Below are 27,563 nucleotides of genomic sequence, written 5' to 3'. Positions count from 1 at the left end.
TGATGATGGTCAAGGAGGACATCTCGTGCCAAAACTCAGTCAACAAAAAAAAACGGAGGGAGCGATAAAAAAATGTGTATACTTCGGTCCACTTTTCACAGCATCAAACGGTCAATCATCACTGCTCAGAGGAAAAAAAAAGAAAAAAGTGTCCTCACCTAGAGGTAAATTTTGACAAGCAGGTGATGTCCGAGAAATGCCTGTGCGATTTTTTTCTTCAACTGGGGACATCACCAAAATTTCTTAAATGGAAAAATCTAATCCGAAAAGAGTGTGAAACGGTAACCAAATTTTTAAATGTAATATACTTTCATTTGGCCGTTACCGTAACATGGTGCAATTAATTTCACCAGCCATCATCATCGTCAGCATCCATTTCGGTTGCCAGACTAGATACTACCACCAGAGTCAAAAACTGACACGCGTTTGTTTATTTGGTGCACACCAGGCGGTCTGTGGCGAACACATTTGTCACACTTTATTACAACGCAACGCTGACAGAAGAAGATTATACATCCAAGTATAGAGTTCTAGGAAATTAAGCGTGTGCGAAATAGGAGCGGAGCCAATGGCCTCTGGTTCGAAAAGGTTTGTTTAATTTCGTTAACGATGGAGTAAAATGCATATTTTTTAAATAAATTATAATTTTGCTGGCGAATTTACTTTAGAATATGTTCAAGTAGACCAGGGGTTTTCAAAATTTTATCACTCACCGCTCTCCTGTTTCGATGTTTTTTAGCAGACCGTCCCCCTAAGAGTATCTTGGAACAAATTTGCTCTAGAGGCGGTAGGAAACACTTTGAAAACTACTGACAAAGATCTTCTCAAGTCTAACTTTCAAAAATTTATTAACTCATCCATGATTTTATGCAGAATTTTTAAGTAACGTTTACATGAGTAAATTTGAACTTTTATGTTTGTATAGAAAAAAAGAATATTTTGCACTAAAAAATCAACATCATTTTTGTTTCTTCTGTGCTTATGGTTTTTCCACTGAACAACTTTGTCGAAGACCTAAACTTCGTATTTTTTTAGGCAAAAAATTGATTAGTTGTTTAACAGGGTTTATCTTTTGGCATTGAAAAATAATAAATTCAATTGACATCACTGCTGGGTGCCTAGCGAGGCATTGCATGACTACTTTTCATGTAATACTTCGCGAGGCACTAGCAGTGATGTCAATTGAATTTATTGTTTATCAATGCGAAAAGACATACCTCTGTTAAACAACTAATAAATTTGTTTGCCTAATAAGAAACGAAATTACGAACAAAGTTGTTCAGCGGAAAATTTCCTTTAGGAAATTTATAAATTAGCACAAAAACCGTAAGCAGACTCGATTTCACAGAAGAAACAAAAGTGGTGTTGATTTTTCAGTACAAAATAATCAATTTTCCCATACAAACCTAAAAGTCCAAATTTACTCATGTAAACGTTACTTAAAAATACTGCTATAAATTAAGGAAGAGTTTTGGAACAAGACGAAGCTTTTTAGACCCCAGGGCTTGAGAAATTCAAAAATGACCTCAAATCGACTCAGTTAGCTCACATGCAAACGCATGAACCCCCCACAATATGGGCATTGAGTGAAAGGGCTAAAGAATTTGATGGAAAATGACTGTCTTTAACCAGAAATCCCGAATAGCAATGACAATAGCTCTATTTCCCGCTAGTAGTATTCGTGTCATAATTTAGGGCATTTCACGAACACTATTAAATTTTGGAATCTTTAACCTCAAGACGACCGCATTCGTCGGCTGGCTGCCCAATTTTTGCAAATTGGGAGGAATTTTGGAGGTTATTTTTCCCGTTCTCGTTTGTACACTCCAGTGAAACGCCAGTTAATGTGCGTGAGAAATGACAAAAACAACTCTATAGCTAATAGCAATTTATATATGTTAAAATTCTGGAAAATCACTAAAAAAATAAACAAAAATATGACTAATGTAATAAAAGTAAGACAGAATAATGACATAAATATAACAAAACTGTGGCAAAAATATGACTAAAATTTGACAATCAAATGACAAAAATCTGAAAGAGCTATGACAAAAATATGACAAACTAAAAAGTGACATATGACAGTAATTGGAATGAAATATGATAAATGTGGTGAAAAAATTATGCCAAAAATATGACAAATATTACAGAATTATGACAAAAATATGAAATTCGACAAAAAATTCACAAAAAAAGACAAAACTATGAGAAATGTGATTAAAATATAACGATATTTTGACAAAAATGACAATAAAATGACAAACACAAATGAAAAATAACAATAGAATAACAATAAAATGACAAACATGACAGAACTTAAATTGGGACAAATATTTGACAAAAAATTTGCAAACATGAAATAATAATAACAAAATTAAAAATAAAATCACAAAAAGATGACAAACATATGATGAAACCACAGAGAACATAAAACTACACTAAAATTATGGCAAAGCTGGTAAAAATATGGAAGAAAAATGGCATTTAAATGACTAAAATATGATAAATTTTCTAGAATATGACAAAATTTTGTCAAAACTATGACAAAAATCTGGGTAAATTATGAAGGAGGGCATGAAAAGTTTAGAAAATTTTGACAAAAATATGTCAAATAATTACAAAATAATGACAAATACGTCAGTAAAATGACAAAAAATTACGTAGGTAATATGACAAAAATCCGAAAAAAATTATAAAAAATATGTTACAAAAATATGACAAAATTTAAATTAAAAAATTTGACGAAATAATGACAAAATTAAGATAAGGCTATGAGCTTGTGATAAATGTAGTTGAGTTGGCAAGTCAGTTGCCTGCTGACCCGATGTCCGTGAGTTCGAGTCCAAGAGTAAACATCGAACAAATGCTGATGTTAAAACGACGATAATCGAAACAAAAAAAAAAGACGAAACTGAAAAATTTTTGACAATAAAATGAAAAAAAAAAAACAGAACTATAACAAAGCTTTATCAATGTTTTTGTTTCAATTTTGCTTGATTTTCATTTTAATTTAAATGACTAAACTGACAAAATTGACAAGAATGACAAAAATTACAAAATTGAATAAATGACAAAATAAGCTAAATTATTACAATTGACAAAATTGACAAATCATACAAAATTGATTAAAAGGACAAGACTGACGAAAGACTAAATTTACAAAAAATGTCAAATAAGGCTAAAACGACCTATTATGACAAAAATGGAAAAAAGGATCAAAAATGGCAAAAAACGACAAACATGTCGAAAATTAAAAAACTGCTAAAATGACATAAATATTCAAAATGACAAATATAAAAAGTTTAAATATGACAAAATTGACGAAATTGGAATAAGACTGACAATATTGAAAAAAAATGACAAAAATGATAATTTTGAAAAAAAAATTAAAAATTGGAAAAAATGAAAAGAATAGACTAATTTGACAAAATTTCGAAAACGTCAGTTACGTATTTATTTCATTTACGTAAAATTTTAGACAAAAATGACAAAAATTACAAGAATGACAAAAAATGAAATAATTGAACGAAATGATAAAAATAAAAAATGACAATATTAACAAAATTTTAAATTGACAAATAGAAAAAATTTAAAAACTGAACTAATTAGTTCAGTGACGAAATTGAGAAAATTGAAAAAATGGCAATTTTTTCCATTTTGTCTGTTATGTTAATTGTGTTAAATTTGTCAATTTTGTTAATTTTGTTAATTAAGTCAATTTTGTCACTTGCGTCAGTTTGGATAATTTTGTCAATTTTCTTCATTTTGTCATTTTTTTCAATTTTGTCAGTTTTGCCAATTTTGTCAATATGTGCATTTTGTCCATTTTTGTAATCTTTTAAAAAAAAATTAGGTTTCTTATTTTTGCCAATTTGAGAGTTTTTGTATTTTTTCATTTTGTCAATTTCATCGTTTTTTCAGTTTTGTCGTTCGTGTCATTTATTGTCCTTTTTTTGTCAATTTTGTCATTGATGGCAATTTTGTGAATATTGTCGGTTTCATTAATTTTACCAACTTTTTCAATTAGTCAATGTTGTTATTTTAATAAACTTGACAATTTTGTCAGAATACTACATTTTTCAAATTAATTCAATTTTTAATTTTTGTCATTTTGTAATTTTGATCATTTTGGTCATTTTTGTCAAATTTGTCCTTTTTATTATTTTGTTATTTTTGTGAATTTTGTTATTTTTGTCTTTTTGGTCATTTTAGAAATTTTTGTCTTTTTGTAATTGTAATTGACAAATTTTGTAAGTTTTGCTAATTAGGGTTCAGCAATTTTTTATATCAATTTTGTAATTTTCTAAAAATTTACTCATTTTGTCAATGTTTTCAATTTTGTCAATGTTGTCAATTTGGTCAATGTTGTCAATGTTGTCAATTTTGTCGAATTAGTAAATTTTATCATTTTCGCCAATTTACCAATTTGTCTTTTAAGTCAACTTTGTCACTTTTGACGGGTCGTTTTTTTTTTCAAAATTTTTTAATTGTCGATTTAGTCAATTTCGTCAAATTTTTAATTTTTTTCGATTTTGTCAATTTTGAGATTTTTGTTAAGTCGATTTTGTTCATTTTCACAATTCAGTTAATTTGGTATTTTTTGACAATTTTTTCGTTTTATGTGAATTGTGTCGTTTGTGTTAATTTTGTAAAATTTAACAAATTTTTATAAAAATATCCATGAATTTTCGCGACTGAGAATAAATTCAACATTTTGTAATTGAGTGAATTATGCTTGTGCTTTAACATTACCAATTAATGCTCGATTCGAGATTCTAGAAGAATTCTAGCGTAACATTTCATAAGGGCGAAACTAGAAGTTAGTTCGAAACGAGAAAAACGCGTTTGAAATTTCGGAACATGTAATCAAATCCTATTTAAAAAATCGACCACTTTTTGTCCAACAAAAACGAAAAATATGCATTATATTCACTGATTGTTCGTTGGTTATCAAAAACTTTATCTTTTTTCACTAAATTTCAGAGATTTTCAAGTTTCGCCCTTTTTTGTTTTCGATTCTAGTTATGCCTGCAAGAATCGCCCAATGGGCGATGGGCACGCTCGCAATCCCGGTATACGATTTCTCGTGTGTTAAACAGAGAAAACAATAGCCTTCACTCCAATTTCACTCAGATTAGCTGTCATTCTTATGGAGATCTGAGTAAGAGTAAAGAGCAAGCTTTATCGGCCTTTTTTGTTTTGGTTTTGAAGTTTCGTCCTTTGGTCCTACACGCAAAAACTAATTAGGCCGTTTTGTCACACACGGTCAACTCGATTAAGCCTATTGGCCCTACACGAAAAGAAAAATTACCCCATTTTGAATAGGCGTAATTTCACGTTCCAACGTAAATGCATCAACAGGAAGTATCGCCCAATTGAATTGTATCGATTTTCTGGAAGTTTTAAGTTATTTAAACACAGAGAACAGACGTACAAGCTAGCCCAAAAAAACTTGTATAAAAATCCCAACACCCTTCTTGAACCTATTTTTGTTTTTTGGCTGGGCCACCAGATGTCTCCAAACACATCAAAGAGAACTGTCAAAACAAAGCTGAGAAAAAATGACTAAGTTTTAGTTAGTTTTCAATAGGTCTTATGAGCTGCTTGGCATGCTTCAAGAAAATCGCTGTTGAAATTTCGTAATATGTTCATCATGTTGCATGATAAAAAAATTTCTTAAAAGTTATTAGCTTTTTCCTTCAATTTTTTTTTATAAATACAAAGTTTTAAACAGCGGGATGCTAAAGTGATATGTGAAAGTAACCCGCTTTGAGATGCCTAGAATCAGTACTGCTGGATGAGACTGATCGTCAAGACTGTTCTTATATTTGACTGGACATAGGCAATGCGTTTTCTAACATAAATTAATGTTCATGAAATGCGAAAACTGATACCTACCAAAGCTGTTAGTTTTTTTAACCGTCGTAGTAGTGCAAAAATAAAGAAAGTGAAATTTCGCCCAGTTAAAAGCTACTCTGATTTCATTTATCTAGCAATAAATTAAAGCGATAAATTTTACTGAGAAATTGGATTGATTTTTTGTGAGATTACGATTACGCCTTCACGAAAACTGTGCACTTTAAAGTTGATTTGTAACTTTTGAACGGCGCAATAGATGGCACTGTTTACAGTTAATTTCTAACGTATTTTTTTAAGATAGCATTTGAAATTTTACACACTTTTTTGATGATTTTTTGTTCGAGCTTGTACGTCTGTTTTCTGTGATTTTAAGATAAAACCGCGTTTATTAGGTAAAGTGAAACCGCGTACATCCGGGATGACCGTTAACTCGATTTGTATACATTTGGCAGGTTTCGCCCTTTTGAAATGAATTTTTGAAATTTTGTTATTAGGATAAAATGTAAACAAAAAGGTAAAAATTATCGATGACTTAAAATTATATTTTACTACGGCTTTTTACATCGAAGATCTCTAAAAAAAAGTAGAATATTTTTTAAGGTCTTCTTCTAAAACCTGGTCTAGGTCTTCTGAATCCGTTTTTTTTCTAAGCCCAAATTTTGAAAAATATTTCATTCGAAAACTGTTTTTCGATTAGAGTTAAGGTAAAGCAATTACTAGGCTTCAAAAATGGGCTAACTTTTTAAAGGGCGACATTCATCACTGTTAATGAGGCGTTTGTATAATTGACCTACCCGACTCATACAGTGACGAATACCATCCTTAATAAACTTAGCCCATTTTCGATACTTAGTATCTTTGATATCTTAAATCTTGCCGAAATGCAGTCTTGGGATGAAATATTTGTCATAAATTGGTCTTGAGGAAAAACCGTATTCAAAAGAAATCGACCAGAGGGAACCAAAGTTATTGATGAAAAACTGGGTTTTTATGTTTCTCCCGTACAAAATGTCTCAAAATCCCATACAAACTTCAGGCTCGATGAACGACCCCTTCCCGTGATCCGTAAAAAGTTTAATGTTTTTTCGTCGGTTTGTTTTGCAAGCACCTTCTCATAGCAAAATTTGCCTTCCTTTTATTTTGAACTTTTTAACACGATCTACGGGGCCATTCAAGCGTCGTCCAAACGAATGCCTTGTTTCACATCGCACCTAATTTAGAAGCAAATTTCCACCTTCACCTCCTCTTTTATTCAGAGTACGATGTTTCGGTACCAAAATAACACTTCTCAAAATTCACCGCAAATGTTTTCCTAACAAAAGCGGCGATAATTTTGGCCTACGTTATTCTAATAAATCGTGGGGGTTTGTTTTCATTTTGTGTAACCCTTTACTAGGAAAAACGAACGATCGATTTTCCGTAGATCGTATGAGAACGAAAACACCAAGGATACGCGATGCCGTTAATCTTTCGTCGCACTTCCTCCTCGAACCGCAAGCCAGCCAGGCAGGAGTGCTTTCTCACGTGGAAAAATGTTTGTTTTCCTTAGTTCGACTGAGGTGATTTTTTCCTCTTAGAAAATTTCCAATCGGGAACCATGCACCATTTCAAGGCTGTTCCGAAAATAGACGGCGATTGTGTTGTTTTGATCGGTCAATATTGATGCTCGGATTCGGATTATTTTGAGTGGTCATAGAATTTTATGGATCACTCACTTCGTCCGTTCTGGATCGGTTTTTCTTGATTTCTTAGATTCAAAGCCGGGGAAAAATGTTTATTTTTGGATCTTTTCCTGTTTCGACTCGACATCAAACGGCCAAGATAAGCTGCTTGTTTTCCCCAAAAATAAGACTCGTGGTGTCATTTGGAAAAGACTCCTTTCGGATGGATGATCGCGCCGTTGCGGAAAGAGCTCATAATTGATTTACAATGTCGTAAAAACGGGAGGAAACCAAACAGCAGCAGAGCATTAGAGAGCGGTGAGAGTCTTCGCGCGGATCCAATGTAATCCAGTGGGGCTTGTTTCTGCTGTTCTTCCCACGCAATCCGGGAAGATCACGCACTTACGCACGCACGCACGCACCGACTCATGTTGAATTCAAGCACGTTTTCCAAAACGAATGTTACGTCTTAGGGTGGCCTCATAAAATCGCTAGGAAATGTTCCTCGTGAAAGGTGTGATTACTAGTCCAAATAATAAAAATAAACACAACGGGTTCGAAGTTATTTTCATGTCTAATCCGACCAACTAGGTAGGAATGCTTCTGAATGTTCTAAAAGAGTGCTAGTCCCTTGGTCGCCTCAGTGCCTATTTTAGAAAATAGCAAATGATGTAAGGCAGATGCACTCGGTTGTTAATTCCGGGATTCTAATGGTAGATTGTACTCAAGTGTTGTGAAATGCAACCACAGTACACATAAACTGTAAGACAAGATCAGGCCCCGCGAAAACGTAGTAACGTCACTTCACGGCTTTGTAGAACTGCTGTTTATTTTCACTTTTCCGCCATGAGATCGTTGCATCTGGTCATGCTGACGGACGTGTGGCCTGCCTGTCTTGGGGACGTACGATGTTTACTATTTTTAAGCCCATGATAAATGACAGGATTACGACAGAAGAGGTAGAGAGAAAAAAAAGCAGAATGATAGCGATGAAATCTACTTGGGTGGTCATGCACTTGGAAATTGTGACGTAACCGAATTTGATCAGTTAAAGGTAAATTCTGGGGAAACACTTTCCGAAACAATGTAAACTGATCCCGGAAGCGAGTCAGACGTTTTCGCAACCGGGAGCATTTTGTTTGTAATTAGAATTCTTCTTACAGTTTGGCCCCACCTAGGGACACCGTTGGCTTTCAATGGCAAAAACTAACCGTAGGTACCTAGGTATGTCATTGGAAGCGGATTTAATTTTAGAACTAGAGCAATTCGGGTAAAGTGTATGCATTGCATGCACACGATTTAGCGCGTCCATTCGCGAGGCCGAATAGCTTTTTCTTCGAGGCGGGGTTTAAAAGGCCAATGTGCGACGTTGCTAATACTGTTACCAGGAATAAAATTTGTCCCGGCTTGGTAGAAAGAATTAGACGACGATGAGTTCATTGCACTTTTCAGAACGTGTTCTGCTGAAAAAACAACTGCTTTTGAGATTATCAAATATTTTACATAATATTCATCCAAGGACTTTCATCTATTGCTTCAAATCACTTGATAAAAAAAATTAAACTTGAGCACTTACCTCCTTGTCTTCACCGTCGACTGGAGAATCTTGCCTATCGGGGTCAATGTCCTGCGAAGGAAACGAAACAAACATGTCCGTTTTAATGGTTTGACAATCACAAACTAGAAATGATGAGTAAACAAGCTGCAAATTGACTTCAAAATTTTGCCAAACGATTATGTTTTGCTAAGAAAGTTCTTCATTTTTGTTTTATAAAACAGATAAGTAGTGTGGAAACGATCATTATCAGAGCAATACTACAAGGCGGTCGTAACTTGGAAAAAAGTAGCTCATATTGTTAAATACACAGAATTAATCATGATTTAACACAAAACATACCAACACTTTGTATATACCTATTTATGCAACCGGGAGTCAAATGACCCCTAACACTTTTTCCGCTAAAACGCTGTGTTTCTCAACCGATTTTTACTAAATTTATAATTTTGAAAAGCTTGTAACGTGATTAAAATATGATATCCAGACAATATTCAGCTACAATCATTTATTTAAAAGTTATTAAAAGTCTAAGATAAAATTCCGAAAAAACTTGCTTCGGGAAAAAGGTCGTAAGTCAGTTAGTGCTCGAAAAAAAATACTTAGTGCCTGAGAAACCTGAAGTTAAAAGCTATATGTATGTTCAACATATGAAAACATTTTTTTAAATTTTTTAAGATCATGGCCAAAAAAAGTGGTTTAAATACCGTACTTTTTAAGGAATCATCCGCCAAAGTCGTTCTTGTCACAGTTGAAAATTTTCGAAAAGTGAATTGGAAAGTTGACGTAATTTTTGACATTTAGGCATCTTTAGATTTGTAAAACACGAAACACAAAATTTTTGACGACTATTCAAAGTAGCTGTTTTTCAAACTTTTCATTAATCTGCATTTAATGAGACTTTTCTTACACCTAAATTCGGCTCTATACTAGATTTTGAGTATGTCGACGCAAGATTTAAGCGATAAAACTCAAGTGATGTAATTATATTGGCAGTGCAATGCTTCACAAAACTATGATCTGGCGGATGATTCATTAAAAAGTACGGTTTTTACACCATTTTTTTACACTTTTTGTGGCCATGATCATAAGAAATTGAAAAAAAATTCCATATGTGCAACATATAGCTTCTGACTTCAGCTTTCTCAGGCACTAAGTCAATTAATAACTGATTTACAACCTTTTTGTTATGAGTTATGACTATTCGGACTCTGGTCTAAGATTTAAATGGATCATTCTTGATTAAAAAAACATATTTAAACAGCATAGACGACTGATGCAGGTACATATATTCCTTATTTCAATAACTCAAATAGTATGGAAAAATAAAATTTCGAAAATTTCACTTGCTGTAGACTTAAAGTGATTTTCGGTTTAAGGTCATACACTAACTTTTTTTCCAACAGTCTCATTTGCTGCTGGTAGTGTTCGTGATATTATGCAAGTTGTTTCACCAACACTTTTTTAGTTTAGGTAAAATCAACCTCGAAAACGACCGTGTTTGTCGACCGGCTACACGTTTTTTGTACCGAGAATTTTTGAGGTTAATTGTCCCGTCTCCTCTGTACACGCTCTGCAAGTGAGCGTAAAAAATTGACAAAAACAACTCTGTACCGGTCGATTGGATAATATAGCTACAGAACACTTTTACCTCAAGATCGCACCCATGTATCAATTCGAGTAAAGTCATGGAGGGATATACCGCGAACAACGTCTAAATAATGGCACTCTTAGGTAGTTTCATCTCATCGTGATCCAGAGAAGAAACTTGTCTTCAAGTTTAGCAGATGTGGTTTCGTAGGAACTTTTGGAAATGCAATAGCCGATCTCCATCACTGCCTAGTTAAGGGGAGTGAAGTCTACGTGAAACCTCCAGGAGTGGTCTAAGAGGTGACTATCTGGGGAAATATTTGGGTAAGATTGGATGACCGTCATAGGATTGACTATCCTTAGACGGGTAGTCGGTGTCCTATCCAGTGTACTTTTTAGGATAATCTGGATCTCAGCCTCGTAATTGTCCAATAAAACCATGTGCTAAGTTTACCAAAAGGATAGCAAACTGTCAGCTTCAAATGAACTAGTGAAGGCCATGTCTGGGGTAACGGACCATCGAAGCTTGTCAAAAGTTAGTACAACATTCATACAAGCGTGAACAAACCAAATGCCGTACCACGCTCTAACGCTAACCGATTTAGGAACAGAGGGAAAACGATCATACCCAATTTAAATGAAGAGCGTCTACCTTTAGCTGCAGAATGAAATTAGGTTAACGAACTTGGTGATTAAGCCACGAGAATGCGGAGGCTCTAATAAGATGGTCGTCTAGTTGAAATGTAGCTTGTCAACTCCGAGTGATACCTTCAAAGATAGAGTGGCTAAGTATAATTGCGAGAAGGAAGAGTTAGCAGCCTCGGGTTGACTGCACTGAGCGAAAAGTGTAAAATCCATTCGGAAGAAATGTCAATGTGACTGCAGCGACCCGCATTGAGCCGTTGGATAGTATTGATTACCTTATTTTAACAGCATAGCGTAATGCCATTAACATAATATATGAGTAGCTAGGGTCTCGATACAAAAGATAGTGTTTGTAATCGACAATGATAAACAGTGCCATTTCTGTAGCTGCTATTATCCACCAAGGTAGACCCTAGAGAAGTTTAGCACTATGGTCGAAAACCACACGGAAAATGGTGAGTTCGCTGACTTTCTAACCTCAGAGATCCAATTTTACTAAATGCCCCGACAAAGCTGAACGTAGGTAATACCAGTGCCTACCCTCCCATATATGTATGTAGTTGGACGTGAATCTCTCATAGATGTATACCAAGTTGATCGAGGGATAAGATGGTTAGCGAGTCCTTCGTAGATAAAAATCACTTTGCTACATTGCGGGATCGAAGACGCAGACCGGCAGCGTAGAAACACTGAACGGGTGTTCACTGGTGGACAGGTGAAATTGCAAATCTACGTGTCAACTGCCAACCCTTCACAAGCGCGAGGTGTGCCTTGTACAGGGCAATCAAACCGAGTGAGTATACACGTGCAGGAAACTCTCCTGACAACGCCTAAAATGTACCCAAATAAACTGACAGAGTTGCTATAGCACAGCATTATCAACTGGCCACCAGTTCCATATGACACGAAGAAGCAGATATCGGCGGTAGAGCTTTACGACATCGTTACATCTCTGAAATCGAACAGGTTGCGGGACCAGACGGCATTCCGTAAGTGACATGAAAGTGAAAAAAGTAGTCCTAGATGAATTGAAGAACTGTAAGCCACCAGAAGCAGTGAGAAATTGGATGCGTCTAAACGCGCGTTCAAGTAACCTGGTGTGAAAATCGAAGACCGGCTTATCTTCAACAGCCACGTTTAGTATAAGCGACGATAGTTACGGCCGCTCTAACGCGAATCATGTCGAACATTTCGGCGATCTTTTCGTCCGTTACGAATTTGAGATACGTATATTTCCACGGCAACAAAAACACGTCTAACGTGCTGAAAAGGCTTAAAAGGTTTCTTGAGTCTACTATCAGCAGCTGTAGGACAGCTTTGAGAGGAAGATAAACTCATAGTCTGATCTCGAACGTCGAGATTTGGATGGGGATAACACACAACGAAGTAGACTTCGATTTGATGCAGTATGAACACGTATGCTTGAGTAAGCTTCACCACCGCATCAGGCACGTTTCCTACCAATTTGCGGTGGGACCATAGGGTGTTCAATTGTCTAAGCACAATTGTCGACAGAGGATTTGAGGGGACCCCTTCACTAGGTTAGCAATGAGTCCATCGTTGAAAAGAAAAAGTATCACCGATTCCACAATCGAAACTAAAAAGATTAGTAAAGATCGACTGCCGAGTTGATCTACACCGCTGACGAGGCACGAAAACTTTATCGTTGGGGATTCCCTGAGTAGAACCACTACAGTATGACCTATAAAATAATGCGAAAATTTTCAACAGTTTTTGAAAATTTTTGAGTATTTTTTGTGGGTATATACGCTCTTACCTTCATCTGTCAATTGATGTAAATATCGGCAGGATGTATGAAAAAGAGATAGCGACCAGTTGGACTAGTTGGAACATTTTTGGCTTTTCGGCCAAAAATCGCTCAAGTAAATTGCGGCGGCTGTTGTAGCCCATGATTACCACGTGAAACGTTCTCTCCTTGATGGACCATGTTTACGGAAGCCGGGTAGCGGAAGACCATGACCTTCATGCACTGTAAAAGTGGTAAAATCGATCAAGTCGGAAATGAAGCGGATAACAGTAAGACAAAACCGGAGGATGGCTAGGGAGCGAATATTGTGCAAAGATGACTTGAACGAGTCATCGAAGGCAAGACCAAAGCGCCATTTGATAACAAAACGAATTAGAGCAGCGCTGCAAGTTGAGCGCTCGAAGCGATTTCCGTTAAAATTGAAGAAGAAGCAGTTGATTGTGGTGTTTTTAGACGATAACCGTTTTTCGATTGATCCGGTGTTCAATTCACGGACGGATCGGATTATTTCACTCCTTAAGCATAAGGATGTTCCAGAGAATGTTATAATACTGAAGTCAACATGGACATTTTGAAGTCTCAAAGGCTTCCGTAGATTCGTGCAAAAATCAGTAAACCCAAGGGTGTTGTTTTTCAATAAGATGGAGCCCGTGCAATACCTCGAAACAGAACCAAACCTGACTGGAGGAGAATATGAAAATTTTGCCGAAGGATCTTTGACCTCTTAGCAGCCTGGATTTGAACCCCCTTGACTATTAAGTATGGGCGTATGTTTAAGCAAAGGCTTGAATCTTCTCACCCAAGTGTCGATTGTCTGTAGGTCTGGAGGATATCTCGGAGATGTGGGCTTCAATTTCAAAGGCTTATATTGCGAAGATATTCTCACGATTCAGATCTTGCTGAAGAGAGTAGTTAAGAAGTGATTGAGTGATATTTTCTAATATGTTTATCTACAGGTCTGAATCAATAAAAAGGTTTTTAACTAAATAATGTTAACATCAAGAAAAGTTATTTTGAACCTTGATGAGATTATAGTCGATGCATAATATTGGTGTAAATAGAGAAGAGTCATTTGATTCAGTGTATGTAGACTGCATCGGGAATCCGCAGGTATACCATGAGCCAATTTATCTTCTCGTTAGAGCGACTTTCTTTGCCGGTTAGACTACTTTAACCCGGCAAAAAACTCCCCTTTTAGCGTACAATGAGTTCTTCTTCGGAATCAAAGAAGTATTATTAACGCACCAGCACTAAATTTTTCTTTAGAAGTCCGGACTTCCGACAAAGAAAAGCAATACTAGACTGTCGGAAGTCTGTATTTTGTAACCAATTCACCAGCGACGATTCTAAAAATTTCATTTAAATGTACAATATATAATAGCTCAACCTTTGAACGGTAAGTGCATCTCGCAAAGCACAAAAATGTACCTAACATGACCCAAACGAAGTTGGGAGTTTACTATAAATATCTTAACAAAAACTCACCTCCATGTCGACGTGCACCACTCCGGTCGAACGCCGCTTCGGGCGTCTCCTTCTCTGGATCACGGCCTGCGTAGCCTGGGCACTGCTACCGGTGGTACGGTTTTCGTTGTTCTCCTTGTCGTTCTCTTTGTTCTCCTCCTGGGTGGTGGTGCTGGTGATGCCGGCAACCTTCTGTGCTTGCCTCCTCAGGTGCAAGCTGGCATCGCCGACTTCCGGTGCCGATACCGGGCGGGCTGTTTGGGAGAGATTAGAATTAGTTTGTTGACCTTTTGTTGAGTTTTGAAGCAAGGGTAGCTTACCGCTAACGGAAGTACTATCACCGTTCTGCCTTCGCTGCAGTAACGAAGATACCGAGGTTAGTTCAGGCTGGCGATTATTCGAGGCGGGCTCTTGGCTGCTGCTGGTGGTAGTGGTTGCGGCAGTGTTGTTGACTGATGATACGGAAGTACTGCTAGCGGGTGCCGATGCATCCTCCAGCTTGAACTGTAAATGGGAATAAAATAGTAATTATTTAAAAAGCCAATTTTTTTTGTATATCTGAGTACCCAGTCAAATGTACCTATAAATCAGGATCAAGTAGCGCGACTTTCACATTGACCTAGATTGGTGTGGGTTTAAACATTTTCAAGGCCTATCCGAATGTTTACCTTGTTAGTTTATCTAGATTAATTTAGATGTCTTTCCAGAAAATACCTTGGTCCAAAATGTCACCACAAATGCATGCATGATCAAAAATTTTGAGCTTACCTTTGAACCAGCATCAACCTTAAGACGCCACGAAGGCCTTCGTTCGGCTACCGACGACGAAGACGTATTGGAAGTGCTGCCAGGTTGTGAAGTTGCAGAGTCCTTTCGAGAGCTGCTAATGCTTCCGGTGCTCGGTGCAGATACAATACCTTCACCGGCTGCCGCCGGCGTTACGTTCGAGGAGGAAGAATTGGCGGTAGCTGAAGGTTTTGAACTGACCACAAAGTTTTCCTTATCGCTTTCGGCGTACTTGTTGGCCTCCTGCCTGAGTTTCTCCGCCAGCGTTAGGGAGTTGGCATTGTCGATGTCGAAGAGGGATCGTTTTCCGGTGATGGCTGTCGCTGCCGTAGCGGTCGTTGTCCGGATCGAAGCGACCGGCTGCACTGAGGATGATGATGAATCTTTGCTACCGGTAGTTGTCGAAGACTTGGGTGCTTTTAGCGTCGACTCATCCGGCTCAGTCTTGATTTGTTTCGAATTGTTGTTGTTACTATTGATAGGGTTGTTGTTGTTGTTACTCGTTGCGGCCACATCTTCCTTGCCCTTATCTTTGGCTTTCGTTGGTTCACTGTTGTTAAGATTACTACTACTAATACTACTGCTACCGGTACCAGCTAGCCTAGGGCCGGTGCTGATCGTGTAGGTCACATTGATCTTGCTGGCGGCATCCGCTTCCGGGGGTTCTTCGTAGTCGCCTCCCCCTCCTCCACCGCCACCGCCACCCGCATCACCCCCTCGAAGGAGGCTCTTTCCGGTGCCGGAAGTGGTCGGTGCTGTGATGGTGAAGCTGGCCGATACCTGTTCGCCGCCCTCGCCAGAATTAGAAGGAACTTTGCTGCTGCTGCTGCTGCCACTGCCGCTTACCTCTGAGCTTTCTCCTCCGACGTCCACAACCGAAGGAACGCGATCGTTTATTGGAGGAGTAGTGGTGGTGGTTGTGGTTGAGGTTAAGGAGGATGCTGGTGTTGTGGTGTTGCCGATTGATGCAGGCAATTCGCTCTGTTGGTGTGAATGAATGGAGTAGATGGGTTTTTTGGTTTAGGAAACGTTCTTGTACGATTGAAGCTTTGTTTAAAATTATTAGTTTTGGCGCAGTGTATCGCGAAATATTTAAGGGGATAGGTGAGTGCACTTTGAGAAACACGTGAGAGTGAAGGATGATCTTCTGAGAGCGCACGCGGACAATGAATAGACGGCAGATGCATAGAAATACTATAGAGCTCTTTATCCACAACTGAAAACACATTCGTCATACGGCTGATACTTTGTTGTGCCAAGGCACTGACCTCAAAAGTAGGTCAAGGTCACCTGACTAGCCTTGTGTCCCTATTGAAAACGACCAGAGGGGTCTGTTTGCTCTTGAATAAATGCATGTTACTACTGCTAAACCTTAACTCTAATGCAATACGTTTATTTTCTTATACCTAATTTTATACAAATAATTCTGCACGTAAGCGCATTACTCCAAAAATATGCTATTATCAGAATCGAAAGTGATGTAGGCTTCATCTCGAGCAAAACAATTCATCAGCACTGCTTAAAGACATTTGAGCGTAGACAAAGGAAAGTGGTGACAGAAAATGGGAATCAAATTCATGTCGCCACATCTCTATCTCATTCTAGTAGCTGGGTGTTCTACCAACTGATCTATCTGAGCTTGTTGGAGAAGTTGACGTTTATTTTCGTAGTAATTCTGCTGGGATGATCCAGGATTGACTTTTTGACCAAATACAAATTCACACACGATTCTTAGACGATTTATTGGATATCATTCTCCCTAGCTGTTAAAATCGTGTTCGTATATCTACCTGTTTTTTAATGAAATTTTTGAGCATAGGTTAACGCCAATCTTTACACTAAGTTGGGATGTCGTATTTGGTGTACGATTGTTTTGATTTGATGATAGTCGTTTTAACATTTTTGCGTCATTCGCGACTTTATATCAACGAAGCAGTTGGCGTTCGATGGGCTCGAACTCATAAACATCGGCTCAGGAGTCAAGTACTTTGCCAATTGAGCATCTGTTGGTGTACTATAGTACTACTATAGTAACTTAAAGAAAACTTGAAGAGCAAATCTTCTTTAATCTAGAGATCGAATACTAATTGAAACATCCTTGGAATCAACAAATGTGGTGGACCATTTATTTATCAGTTAATAATTTTACTCAAAATCTGATTCAAATGGAGCTTTTAATCTTCAAGCCATAAAAATGTAACGGAAATTATAGATTTCATCTATGGTATCCCACTAATTAGCTGAACAACCGTTGAAAAATTATCTCTTTATAATTTTAATCAGCTATCAGGCTGAAAGAAAGCTACCAAAATTCTCGGAGAAACTGCTATTCAGCCTTTAAATATCTGAATTTGAAGAAATCAATCAGCGATGATGACATCATCAAAAAAAAAAAAACAAAACAAAAAGAATGATGACCGATTTCTGTCCGATGTTTGCCAGCTACTTTTCCCCTTTCGTGTTGTTTTTTCTTCATTTTACCTTGTCTCGAACTTCGAACCTACGACTTCTTGGTCCCATGCCACAAAACGCAGAACCAACCATGAACTCTGCTGAGCATTAGAAAAGAGTCGTTCTTAAACAACCGAAATATTTCTCAATCAAGGTCAATTTAATGTATGTAAAGAAATTGAGATGCTTCCAGAACATTCAGGTTCATTTCTCGGATAATTTTATTAAGCAAAATGAGAAGTTCCGAGTAATCAGAAGATGAAAACAATTTTCGATATATTCGCTATGGAAAATATCGATCTATTGGCAACTATGCATTGATTGATCAATAATCAACCAACAGATAATTTGTTATGGCTAAAAAGACCCTTTCAAGCTACTCTTGTACAGCTGACGTCTTTCAAATTTGAATGGTGTCAAAAATTGTTAAACAAAGGCTGAAATCATATCAGAAATTTTAAGTCGCGAATGCCATAAAGATGGTAAAACGACTATAATCGAAACAAAAAAAAAAAAAAAAGTATCAGAAATGATAACTTAAGTCGTTTACAATGGTGTAACGAATCGCAATTCCAACTCCAAAGAGAAAAGATCGTATAAAATGTCGTCTGAAGTCAGTTTAAATCGGATATGATAGAAAAACCGTCATGTTTGTAAATTTTAAAATGATTTTGTTTCCGCGTGGACTTCAAGCGAGAAAATTATCGTCATGTTCTCTCTGCAACTCAGCAATGCATCCAGAAGGCATCAGATGGTAACTGAGTTATATTGACCAATGAGAGAACCGGAAAATATTGTCGCTGGCAACGATTTGAAGGCTATGAGAGAAAAATCTTGCGCTCTCTTCTCATCTGGTCATCAGGCCGAAATGTCATCAGGCCGAATGGTTGTCAGGCAAAATGGTCGTAAGGGCGAATGGATCCTAGGCCGAATAGTTCTTAGGCCGAATGGTTCTTAGGCCGAATGGTCGTTAGGCTGAATGGACGTAAGCCCGAATGGTCGTCACGCCGAATGGTTGCAAGGCCGAATGGATGCTAGGCCGAATGGTCGTCAGGCTAAATGGTCGTAAGGCCGGATGGTCGTCACGCCGAATGGTTGTAAGGCCGATTGAACGATAGACCGAATGTTCGAGAAGACGAATGGTCGAATTCGGCCTTATATCCATTCCATTCGGCATTACGACCTTTCGGCCTGACAACCATTCTACCCAACGACCATTCGGCCTAGCATCCATTCGGCCTTACAACCATTCGGCGTGACGACCATCCGGCCTTACGACCATTTAACCTGACGACCATTCGGCCTAGCATCCACCTAGCATCCATTCGGTCTTACAACCATTCGGCCTTCATCCATTCAGCCTAACGACCATTCGGCCTAAGAACCATTCGGCCTAGCATTCATTTGCCCTTACGACCATTTTGCTTGCCGATCATTCGGCCTAGCATCCATTCGGCCTTACGACCATTCGGCTTAACATCCATTCGCCCTTACGACTATTTAGCCTGACGACCATTCGGCCTAGCATCCATTCGGAAAACGACCATTCGGCCTGACAACCATTCTACCTAATGACTATTCTGCTTAGTGACCATTCGGCCTAGCATCCATTCGGCCTGACGACCATTCGGCCTAGCATCCATTCGGCCCAATAATATTCTGCCAAATAACCTTCGGCCAAATGTCCCATTCGGCCTATTGTCCCATTCGGCCGACCTTCGGCCTGTTGACCCATTCGGCCTAACATCTTTCGGCCTATCGGTCTTTGGCCGAATGTTCGGGCCCCAGGCCACACTCACAATGAGACCAAAACGAGAAAATTAAAGGCAAGTACAAGAAAAGGCCCTCCTATAGTGAGGGTGCTGGTTCTGTGAGGGTAGGCATATTATTTAAAGATTACCTCCCACGGGCTGTTCTCGGTCAAAGACAGGAGAAACTTAAACCGAAGTTCGCTTAATGTTCGTACAAGTCTGGTTTCATGGTTGTGACGTGTCTTGAATAGGCTACATCGGACTGGCTTAAGCAAGTACACCATCAAACAAACCATGGATAGGAGCTGAACTAGTCGCCGTTGGAGATATAATCAAACCCCAAGATCCTGAAGGCTCACCTACCAGGAGCTGCCGAGGACGATATCCGTACGATTCAGGCTACAGTTGAAAGCCAAAACGATGATATTAGTACTGAAAGCTGGAGATTCTATAATATCCACCAAAAAACGAAGCTCTCGTAGTAGCTTTCACCGTAGACGAAACCTCGATGAAAGAATTGGAGAAGAGGAACTTTGTCAAATTCTATGGATTTGATTCCAGTAAAATCTGGAAAATAACCAAGAGAAATCCAGGAAGCAGAGCTGTTGAAGAGAACACCACCGATAAAGCTGTTCAAGGATCCGGGCAGTCTAAACAGGGCCTTGTAAGGGACCAGTCGGCGACAGACCAGGACCAATCCACAGAAGGAGAGTCGACAAGCAAAGGAAGTACTTCGATTTCAAAGGACCAGAGTCTAAGGACCAGGGCCAATCTATTGCAGATTGCTCATAGTAAGGGACTAGGTTGTAGAACATGGACCTATGCTTGGAAAAAGATCAACTTAAACCAGGCCCGAGTGGAAGAAACAGTTTTAAAGGTAAAGCAACCATCAACAAACCTGCTAACCAAAAACTTTCAAGAAACCTTAGCACATGGAGCAAACCAAAACGAGAAAAGCAAACATGTGCAAATGGCAAAAGCCAGTGCTTTGCCACACCACCACGGGTAAAAAAACCCAAAAATGAGTACCCTAGAATGTGTTCAGGCGAACCTTCATCATGCTATAAAGCTTAGTTCTTTTAGAAATGGGACACTTTCATTTGCTAATAGCTCGTTTACTAGTTATCGGATATTCAAAATTTTGACAGCATTTTGTTGCCTGTAAAAAGTACTATTCGACCTATTTTTTTAAAAATTTAAAATTTACGCATTTTTGAGATAGGTACGATGCAAGAGAAAAAGAAAAAAATAATTTTGCACAGTTTCCTTTAAAATTCATCATTATCAAATTGTTAGCTGACAAAACCGTTGATTATTCAAAGAATTACTGAGTTTTTGTGGTGGATAAGTATGCAAACACTGTCAATAATTCCACAAAGTTCAAATCAAGCATTGGAGTGAAGCACATGATCGGCAACTACGGTTGAGGGTCATCAGGGAAGCCAAGTCTCATACCAGCATTTTTAATTATCAATGAGCGAAAAACTAAGGGTAGATCGCTGAAATGTCCAAAACAATTTTCTCCGATAAGCTGAAATTGTTGCCTAGTGATGACTCATTGAAACCCAACCTCAAACAACCACTTTTTGCTAGTTCCACAGCTCGTAAGCTGTATAGCCGGTACCGAGGCTATGGGACAGATGATTTCTGATGAACGACTAAACTTACGAAATACCCTATTTTAAACAAATTCCAGCGTTTGAATCCTATATCATGTCTGCTCGTTGCAAGATCCCGAGTATATTAAAGTCTGTATTTGCTGGTTATTTTGTATAAAATTATAATGATTTGCCAAAATTCTGCTCCTGCGAAAAAAAAACAAAAATTTTCAAAACGAAACTTTGGTTTTCGCTGTTTTTAAAAGCCTAAAAAGAGTAATCTTGTATGTACCATCCGCAACCTACCTATTTATACTAACCGATTTTACTTCAAGTTCAATCTTATGATGGTTTTACTTCGTTATTGTCAGATTTTGCCAGAAGAAATTCCATTAAAAACGTTCAAAAATGTGGTCAAAAATAATTAAATTTGTTCATTTCGAAACAACTTTATCCACTAAAATGCCTCAAGTTTCTTTTAAAATAGAAGTATTGGACCGAAAAGTATCAGAAATTGAAGAAAGAGGTTGAAGCCACCTAAAATATAGATTTGACGAAGTATAAGTTGGAAAAACTGATCAAGACCATGACTGAAAAAAGTGTGCGCCGGCCAATGGGAGATATAAACAATAGAATAGAAATTTCTCTAACAAAAAACGATAAATAATTTTTTTGAAATTTTTTCATGAAATATCATAACATTACCTTCATTTTTTTCATAGAAAGTATTTCGATCAAACGAATGGTTTTTGAGATACACGCATTCGTAACTGTCCCATTTCTAAAAGAACTAAGCTTTAGGAGCCTCGAGTACACTACTGAGAAGATTCGTCTCCGAAAACCTAGACCTTGCCTTTATCCAGGAACCTTGGGTTTACAAGGGTAAGGTACAAGGGCTTTACGGGCCGAATGGTAAGATTCTTTACGAACGATAGAAGCGCCACCTAAGGGCTGCTTAAAATTAAATTTACTCCCTTTACAGAATTTATCGACGGAGACATCACGGCTATACGAATGGAAAAACCGACAACGAAAGGTAAGCACACGGAGAGCCTCAGCGTATTTCAAAAGAAATAGCACCAAAATACCCATACCGTTGGTAGTAGAATTCATGAAAAAATGCCGGGCACAAAACCAGCAGTTTCTCGTCTGCTGCGAAGTTAGGGGAGACCTGATCCCCTATTGAAGGAGACTTGATATTTTATTCAGGAATCCCTAATCCTTGTAAAAAATCAATCAATACCCCAAGATAGAAAGTCAATTGACTGTTTCGGTCATGTTTGTTTCACAATTTATAGCTGACAGAAGAAGAAAATTCTGTAACTTTGTCTCAACGCTAATGACAACGCATACTTAAAGGCGCTATTTTCTATAATTAAAAGAAAATTAATTATTTTAGCCTTTTTCTTCAGACAATTGTTGGATAAATATTCCCTCAATAAAATTTTAATATTCCTAATATCTGCTTATAAATATTCTTAGAAAATTTAAAGAAGTATCTTTACACTAAAGGGTCGTTTTTGGAAACACATTAGTGTATCAGGGAACAAAATTTAGGAAAACAAGTTAGTTTAAGGAAAATTTTAATACATTTTTTACTTTAATATTAAACTTCTCATTACTGCCTCAAATATAAAATAGGAGTTTCCTTATGAAAAATCCAGGAGCATAGGAGGTGTAGGAAAACTCGATCGCACCATTCACTAAAATGGATCCTGATCTTTTACCTTTCCCCCACTGACATAACCCCTTCCTTGGATATTTAAATATAGATTCGCAGACGTATAGACGATTTCTATAGTTGGTAATATTGACTTACCTTTTACCTTTGTTTTAAAATTTTAAAATAAATCTTTGGAACATAAAGGGACAAAAGGTTGTTAATTGATCCTTTTAAGTATCCTACTAATAATCCTTCCTTCATTCCTCATTGACTACTAGGACGTGGCCGGCGTCGTTATTGATCATTTTCAATGGGAGAGCATGAGTTTTGTGCATTGTGAATGAACTGCTAGTCCCAAGCATCATTCATTTGGCCCTTGCACAAAACTGATGGCCTCGATCAATCACGGAGTAGCAACCATTGGCGAGGTAGAACTTGTTCTTCTTAGCCACGCCAGCGATCATGGAATTTGAAGTGCGTAAGTTGAAAAAATTCTAATCAAATATGTTATCTTAAGTTTTAAATGAATGATTATTTCTGAGCACTTCAAGTTCTATGATTTAAGGTGGATATGAGTAGTCAACTGAGCTAAGCTAAGCTAAGACAATTGTTGGATAAATATTAGTAATCTCGTAATCAGCAATGTAATGATCAATTCAGAAGAAGAATATGCCGTTTTTAACTCTAGGGATCAATTGTACCCATAATCAACATTTTAGAAAAAAAATTCTGAAAAAAGTTGAGAGTTTTCTATTGCTTTGAAAATATGGTATTATGAAGTTCATATTACGCTCGAACAATTGATATATTAAAAAAAAATTTCAATAATTTTTCCATGTAAGGAACATTTTAAAGTGATGAAAAAAGATCTTCAAGTTACATTTTGTGAAATTTTTCAAACAAAGTTATATTACTCAAACAATTATTTCGTTAAAAATTTTGAACTGCAAGCATTGTTATTTTGCTCTTTTTGGCACATTTTTCTAGTACATTTGATCTTTGTAGGACATTCCAGTTTCGAGATATAGCTAAGGAATCAAGTATCCTCATTCTCCCCTACTGTACAAACAAATTTCACGACAAGAGATCTGGGTTATTTTTATTGCCTTAGCTTACGGGAAACGGATGAAAAATCATTCTTGGAAAGTGTATCTTGGCATAGAAGGAATAAAGGTATGATCCATGAGAAATGATCGAAAACAAATATGTTCATCAAGTTTTGTATCCGTTAAATTTTCTTTGTTCATTTTTTCAGCAGATGCATTGAAACTCCATTGTCCGTCAAAGTTTTGTTCTTAATTCATGAAATTTGAGTCGAATACTTCTAAACAGGCTTTGGAGAATGATGCTTTATGTCACATAAGAGTTTTTCAGACATACACTAAAACAGACTATAGCTTGAAAAACGATCAATCAAAATGTACTATTATTACACTTTTTTCATCTCTAACTAAGTTATTGTTACCGTTAATTCTAGAAATGAGATTTTGTTGGTTTAGTTTAACCGCTACATTTGCTCGATATGTGTTAAGCTATCTTTTATCAATATGTTTTTTAAACTTACGCTAATCATTCTACAATTTTTTTCTTTTTTAAACGAATGGTTTTAAAATAAATTTGTAAAATAGTGAGATTTTTTTTTTAATTTCTCCATCTGCCATCTATTCTTGTTTGTGGTTGCGCATTCAATTTGACATAGGTAATTTAACAATAATCCAAACAATAGGTAAATGTAAACTGAACAAATCTGCAGCCCTAAAGCTCAAGCAAGGATGTTAAATTTGTGGGGTATCCAACAACGTCTCGGTAAAAATCATTTTATTAAACATTGAAATTCACTTCAAGCCCACGGCAAGACACAACAACTAAACCAACCTGCATACTTACCCTTACTTGATCTAGAGGGCTTGCCTATAAGTTTTTTTAAAGGATTTAAAAAAAAAAAAAAGAATAACACTCAAAAGCCTATCCTTCACTCGCGAGTGTGTTGGACAAAATAAAAATTACAAAAATCAAACAAACTGGTAAAAAGAGGGAAACTTAAACTTGAAAACAAAACTCAGGAACCAAAAAATAAGTGTTCTCTAAACAATAAAAGGACCCTCGAAGGACGCCGTCGACCAGCGTCGATGCCGTCGTCGGTTCTTCGAAGCTGTTGTTGTTGTTGTTGAGGATTTGCTACAACTGGTATTGGTACTCACATCGGTTGGACTGCTACTGCTGCCGGTGTTGTTGGTCGAGTTCTTCTTCTTGACCAGCTGTTCGGCGCTCTTGATCTCGTCCAGGGTGACGCCCTGCGTCGAGCGACGCGTTTCCCGCACTCGTTTGGCGTGCGCCTTCCGCTGCGTTTCGCTTTCCTCGTCGCGCGTCGGTGGCACAAAGGATCTGCAAATTGAGGGAGCAACAGTTTAGTTTGGTTTTTAAGTTAAGGATGTTTTTTTTTTTTTTCAACATTTTTTGCTATTAATCATATCACGCGACACATTCAGCATTCCAAGGTTTTGGGTTTTTTTTTTGTTTTTGGGCGCACACTCACACACAATCGCTATTGGTTTTGTTTAGCCGATTTCTCTCTCGGTCGCTACTTATTTTTTCGAAAGAAAATTTTTGAACAGACACCTGTGAGAGAAATTTTTCCAAAACATTTCCAAGTGACAGATGATAGGCTGTTTTTTAGTTGTGTGAATTCGCGTCTAGCAAGCAAAATAATGAGCATGTTCGGGGTGAGCGTTGTTAGATGACATCAAATTATGAGATCGATGACGAATGTGTGTGTATGTTGTGTATTTCGGTGAGGGATATGTGATGCGTACGAGAACGAGCGCACTGGGTTAGTAGTACAGATTCAAATCGGCTGCTTTCACTAGTAGGAAGTAGTCACCACAATCAACGGAGATCAATCAACGGGCAAATCATCATCAAACCCTATAGGGAAATCGTCTTCGACGCATGCTTTTTTGGGGTTTGTTTTCGGTAGACGTGAGGGTAAACCTAACTCATGAGTCTTCCAAGTAATTTGTGACACTGACCACATTACAAGAGAAGATCTTTCTGAAAATATCAACTCTACAAATCTGTTTAAGACCCATTCCACGAGACGTCATGAAATTTTTAGAGCACTTTTTTTTAGTAAATCGTGTAAAAATGTAAAGATGTATCGACAGATTCAGAATTTGAAGCGCTATATTCAGATATATTTTTTTTATAGAATTAAAATGTGAATGATTAAAGTCGTAACGTGCCAACGCGCCACTTTATAAATTTTTTTCTGGAAGTTCATTTCCGAAACTACCTTCTCGATAAACAATGTATAGTATGACACATGTTGTCATTAAAAGTAACGTTTGAAACAATGTTTTTTAAAAAAGTTTTAAAACAGAACTTTTTGAAAAAAAAACAAAGAAAAGCCGATACTTAATTTGGAGTCTCTGGAGCCACCATTACAATAATCAATACAAAAGCACTGTGTCTATAAAGACAGCTTTATAAAAAAACAGATAACTCTCAAAAATGATCATATTATAGAAGACTCTCGCCTGTATTCAAAGCACTATTTACTCAAGAAAAATGGGACCATGGAGTTCAGAACAACATATTTTGAAAATTGTTTTCAAATAAACTGTGTGTCTAGTTAAAAAAGAAATAGTTTTAATTTAAAATATTTTGATGAAAATTTTATAGTTTTTTTCTGTGTAGCCATAAAAAAAATCAACATTACTTATTTGTTGTTTTAAGTAGAATTTTACTCGATCGTGAAGAAATAAACTATTTTTTTTAAGAAATAAATGAGGTTGCCTAGAATTAAAATTCTCTATTTTTTATTTAAATTTCAAATAATTAACCCATTATTACGTCTATCATTATTGAAGGACATTTAACAATTTCCGATATCATTGATCTCAATTTTCAAGCAACTCTGTTGAAGGTCAAAATACATATCGACTTATGCTTCCAATAGATATTAGATTAAAAATTTAACATTCCTTCAAAATTCCTTTCTTTTAAGAAAGGAGAAGAAGAAATCCTACATCATTTTTTGCAGATGCCAAAATTACTTCCAATCTTGGAGACGATTCATTCTTTGTTCAAAATCATCACTTTGAAAAATCGGAAGAATCGGCTCATGAGGGGGGGTTTGGTGATAAAATTTTTCCTATAACGTTTTGCTTGAACAAAGCATACATAAAGAAAAGTAAAAAAAAATATTGGATTCTATTTAGGTTTGAGTTATTTTATATGAATAGTTAGGTATTTCTTTAAAATCCTAACTTTGGAACGAATTTCCCAGAAGTCGCCAATTTTGTTTATGAAGTTTAAAAAAATAAAAAGATTTTGAAGGTTTCATTTAGAAGAAAAACATTTTGATTTTGCATAAATTAGCTAGTTATAAGCTAATTCTTTTTAACCACAAGCATAACTATGTTAAGCATTGAAGAAATTTTATCAAAAAATAAGGAATAAAAGTAGGATATTAAGTTAACAATTCAAATCAGATTTATTTTCTACTTTTGTAAACTCGATAAAAATTAAGATTTTAGGATGAAACTAAGTTTTTGAAGAATCTGCTATCCAAATAATGTTAAACAACAATCAAAAAAATAGAATTCCAACGGAATTTTCACTTGAAGAATAAGTACAAGTTCATGACCAAAAAAAATTTATCATTTATATTTTATTTAATAATTTAATACTGTGAAATTTTTTTAAATCGAAATCTTGATTTTTCAAAAAACAAAATCTTCAAAACGATATAAAATTTAATATTATATTTG

The 27,563-nt window shown here is 36.7% G+C and overlaps 1 protein-coding gene across 14 annotated transcripts in view; it reads right to left on the bottom strand.

The window, feature by feature from the left end:
• Window positions 1–27,563, bottom strand: part of LOC129757385 (protein phosphatase 1 regulatory subunit 12A) — a 211,625-nt gene that overhangs the window by 67,691 nt on the left and 116,371 nt on the right. For 13 of the 14 annotated variants that reach the window (XR_008739677.1, XR_008739680.1, XR_008739678.1 and 10 more), the window contains 5 exons: window positions 24,993–25,176; window positions 15,311–16,309; window positions 14,863–15,046; window positions 14,564–14,796; window positions 9,097–9,147 (listed from right to left, as the gene is read on the bottom strand). Coding sequence is in view for 1 of the 14 variants with exons in the window: in XM_055754594.1 (XP_055610569.1) it covers window positions 9,097–9,147; window positions 14,564–14,796; window positions 14,863–15,046; window positions 15,311–16,309; window positions 24,993–25,176 (1,651 nt within the window). In the remaining 13 variants the exon portion in view is untranslated. The remainder of the gene's footprint in view (window positions 1–9,096; window positions 9,148–14,563; window positions 14,797–14,862; window positions 15,047–15,310; window positions 16,310–24,992; window positions 25,177–27,563) is intronic. The other variant, XR_008739689.1, reaches the window with a different exon arrangement.

Source organism: Uranotaenia lowii, chromosome 3 (assembly GCF_029784155.1).
Source record: "Uranotaenia lowii strain MFRU-FL chromosome 3, ASM2978415v1, whole genome shotgun sequence".
Taxonomy (NCBI): Eukaryota; Metazoa; Arthropoda; class Insecta; order Diptera; family Culicidae; genus Uranotaenia; species Uranotaenia lowii.
This window is presented reverse-complemented; position numbering and strand designations above follow the sequence as displayed.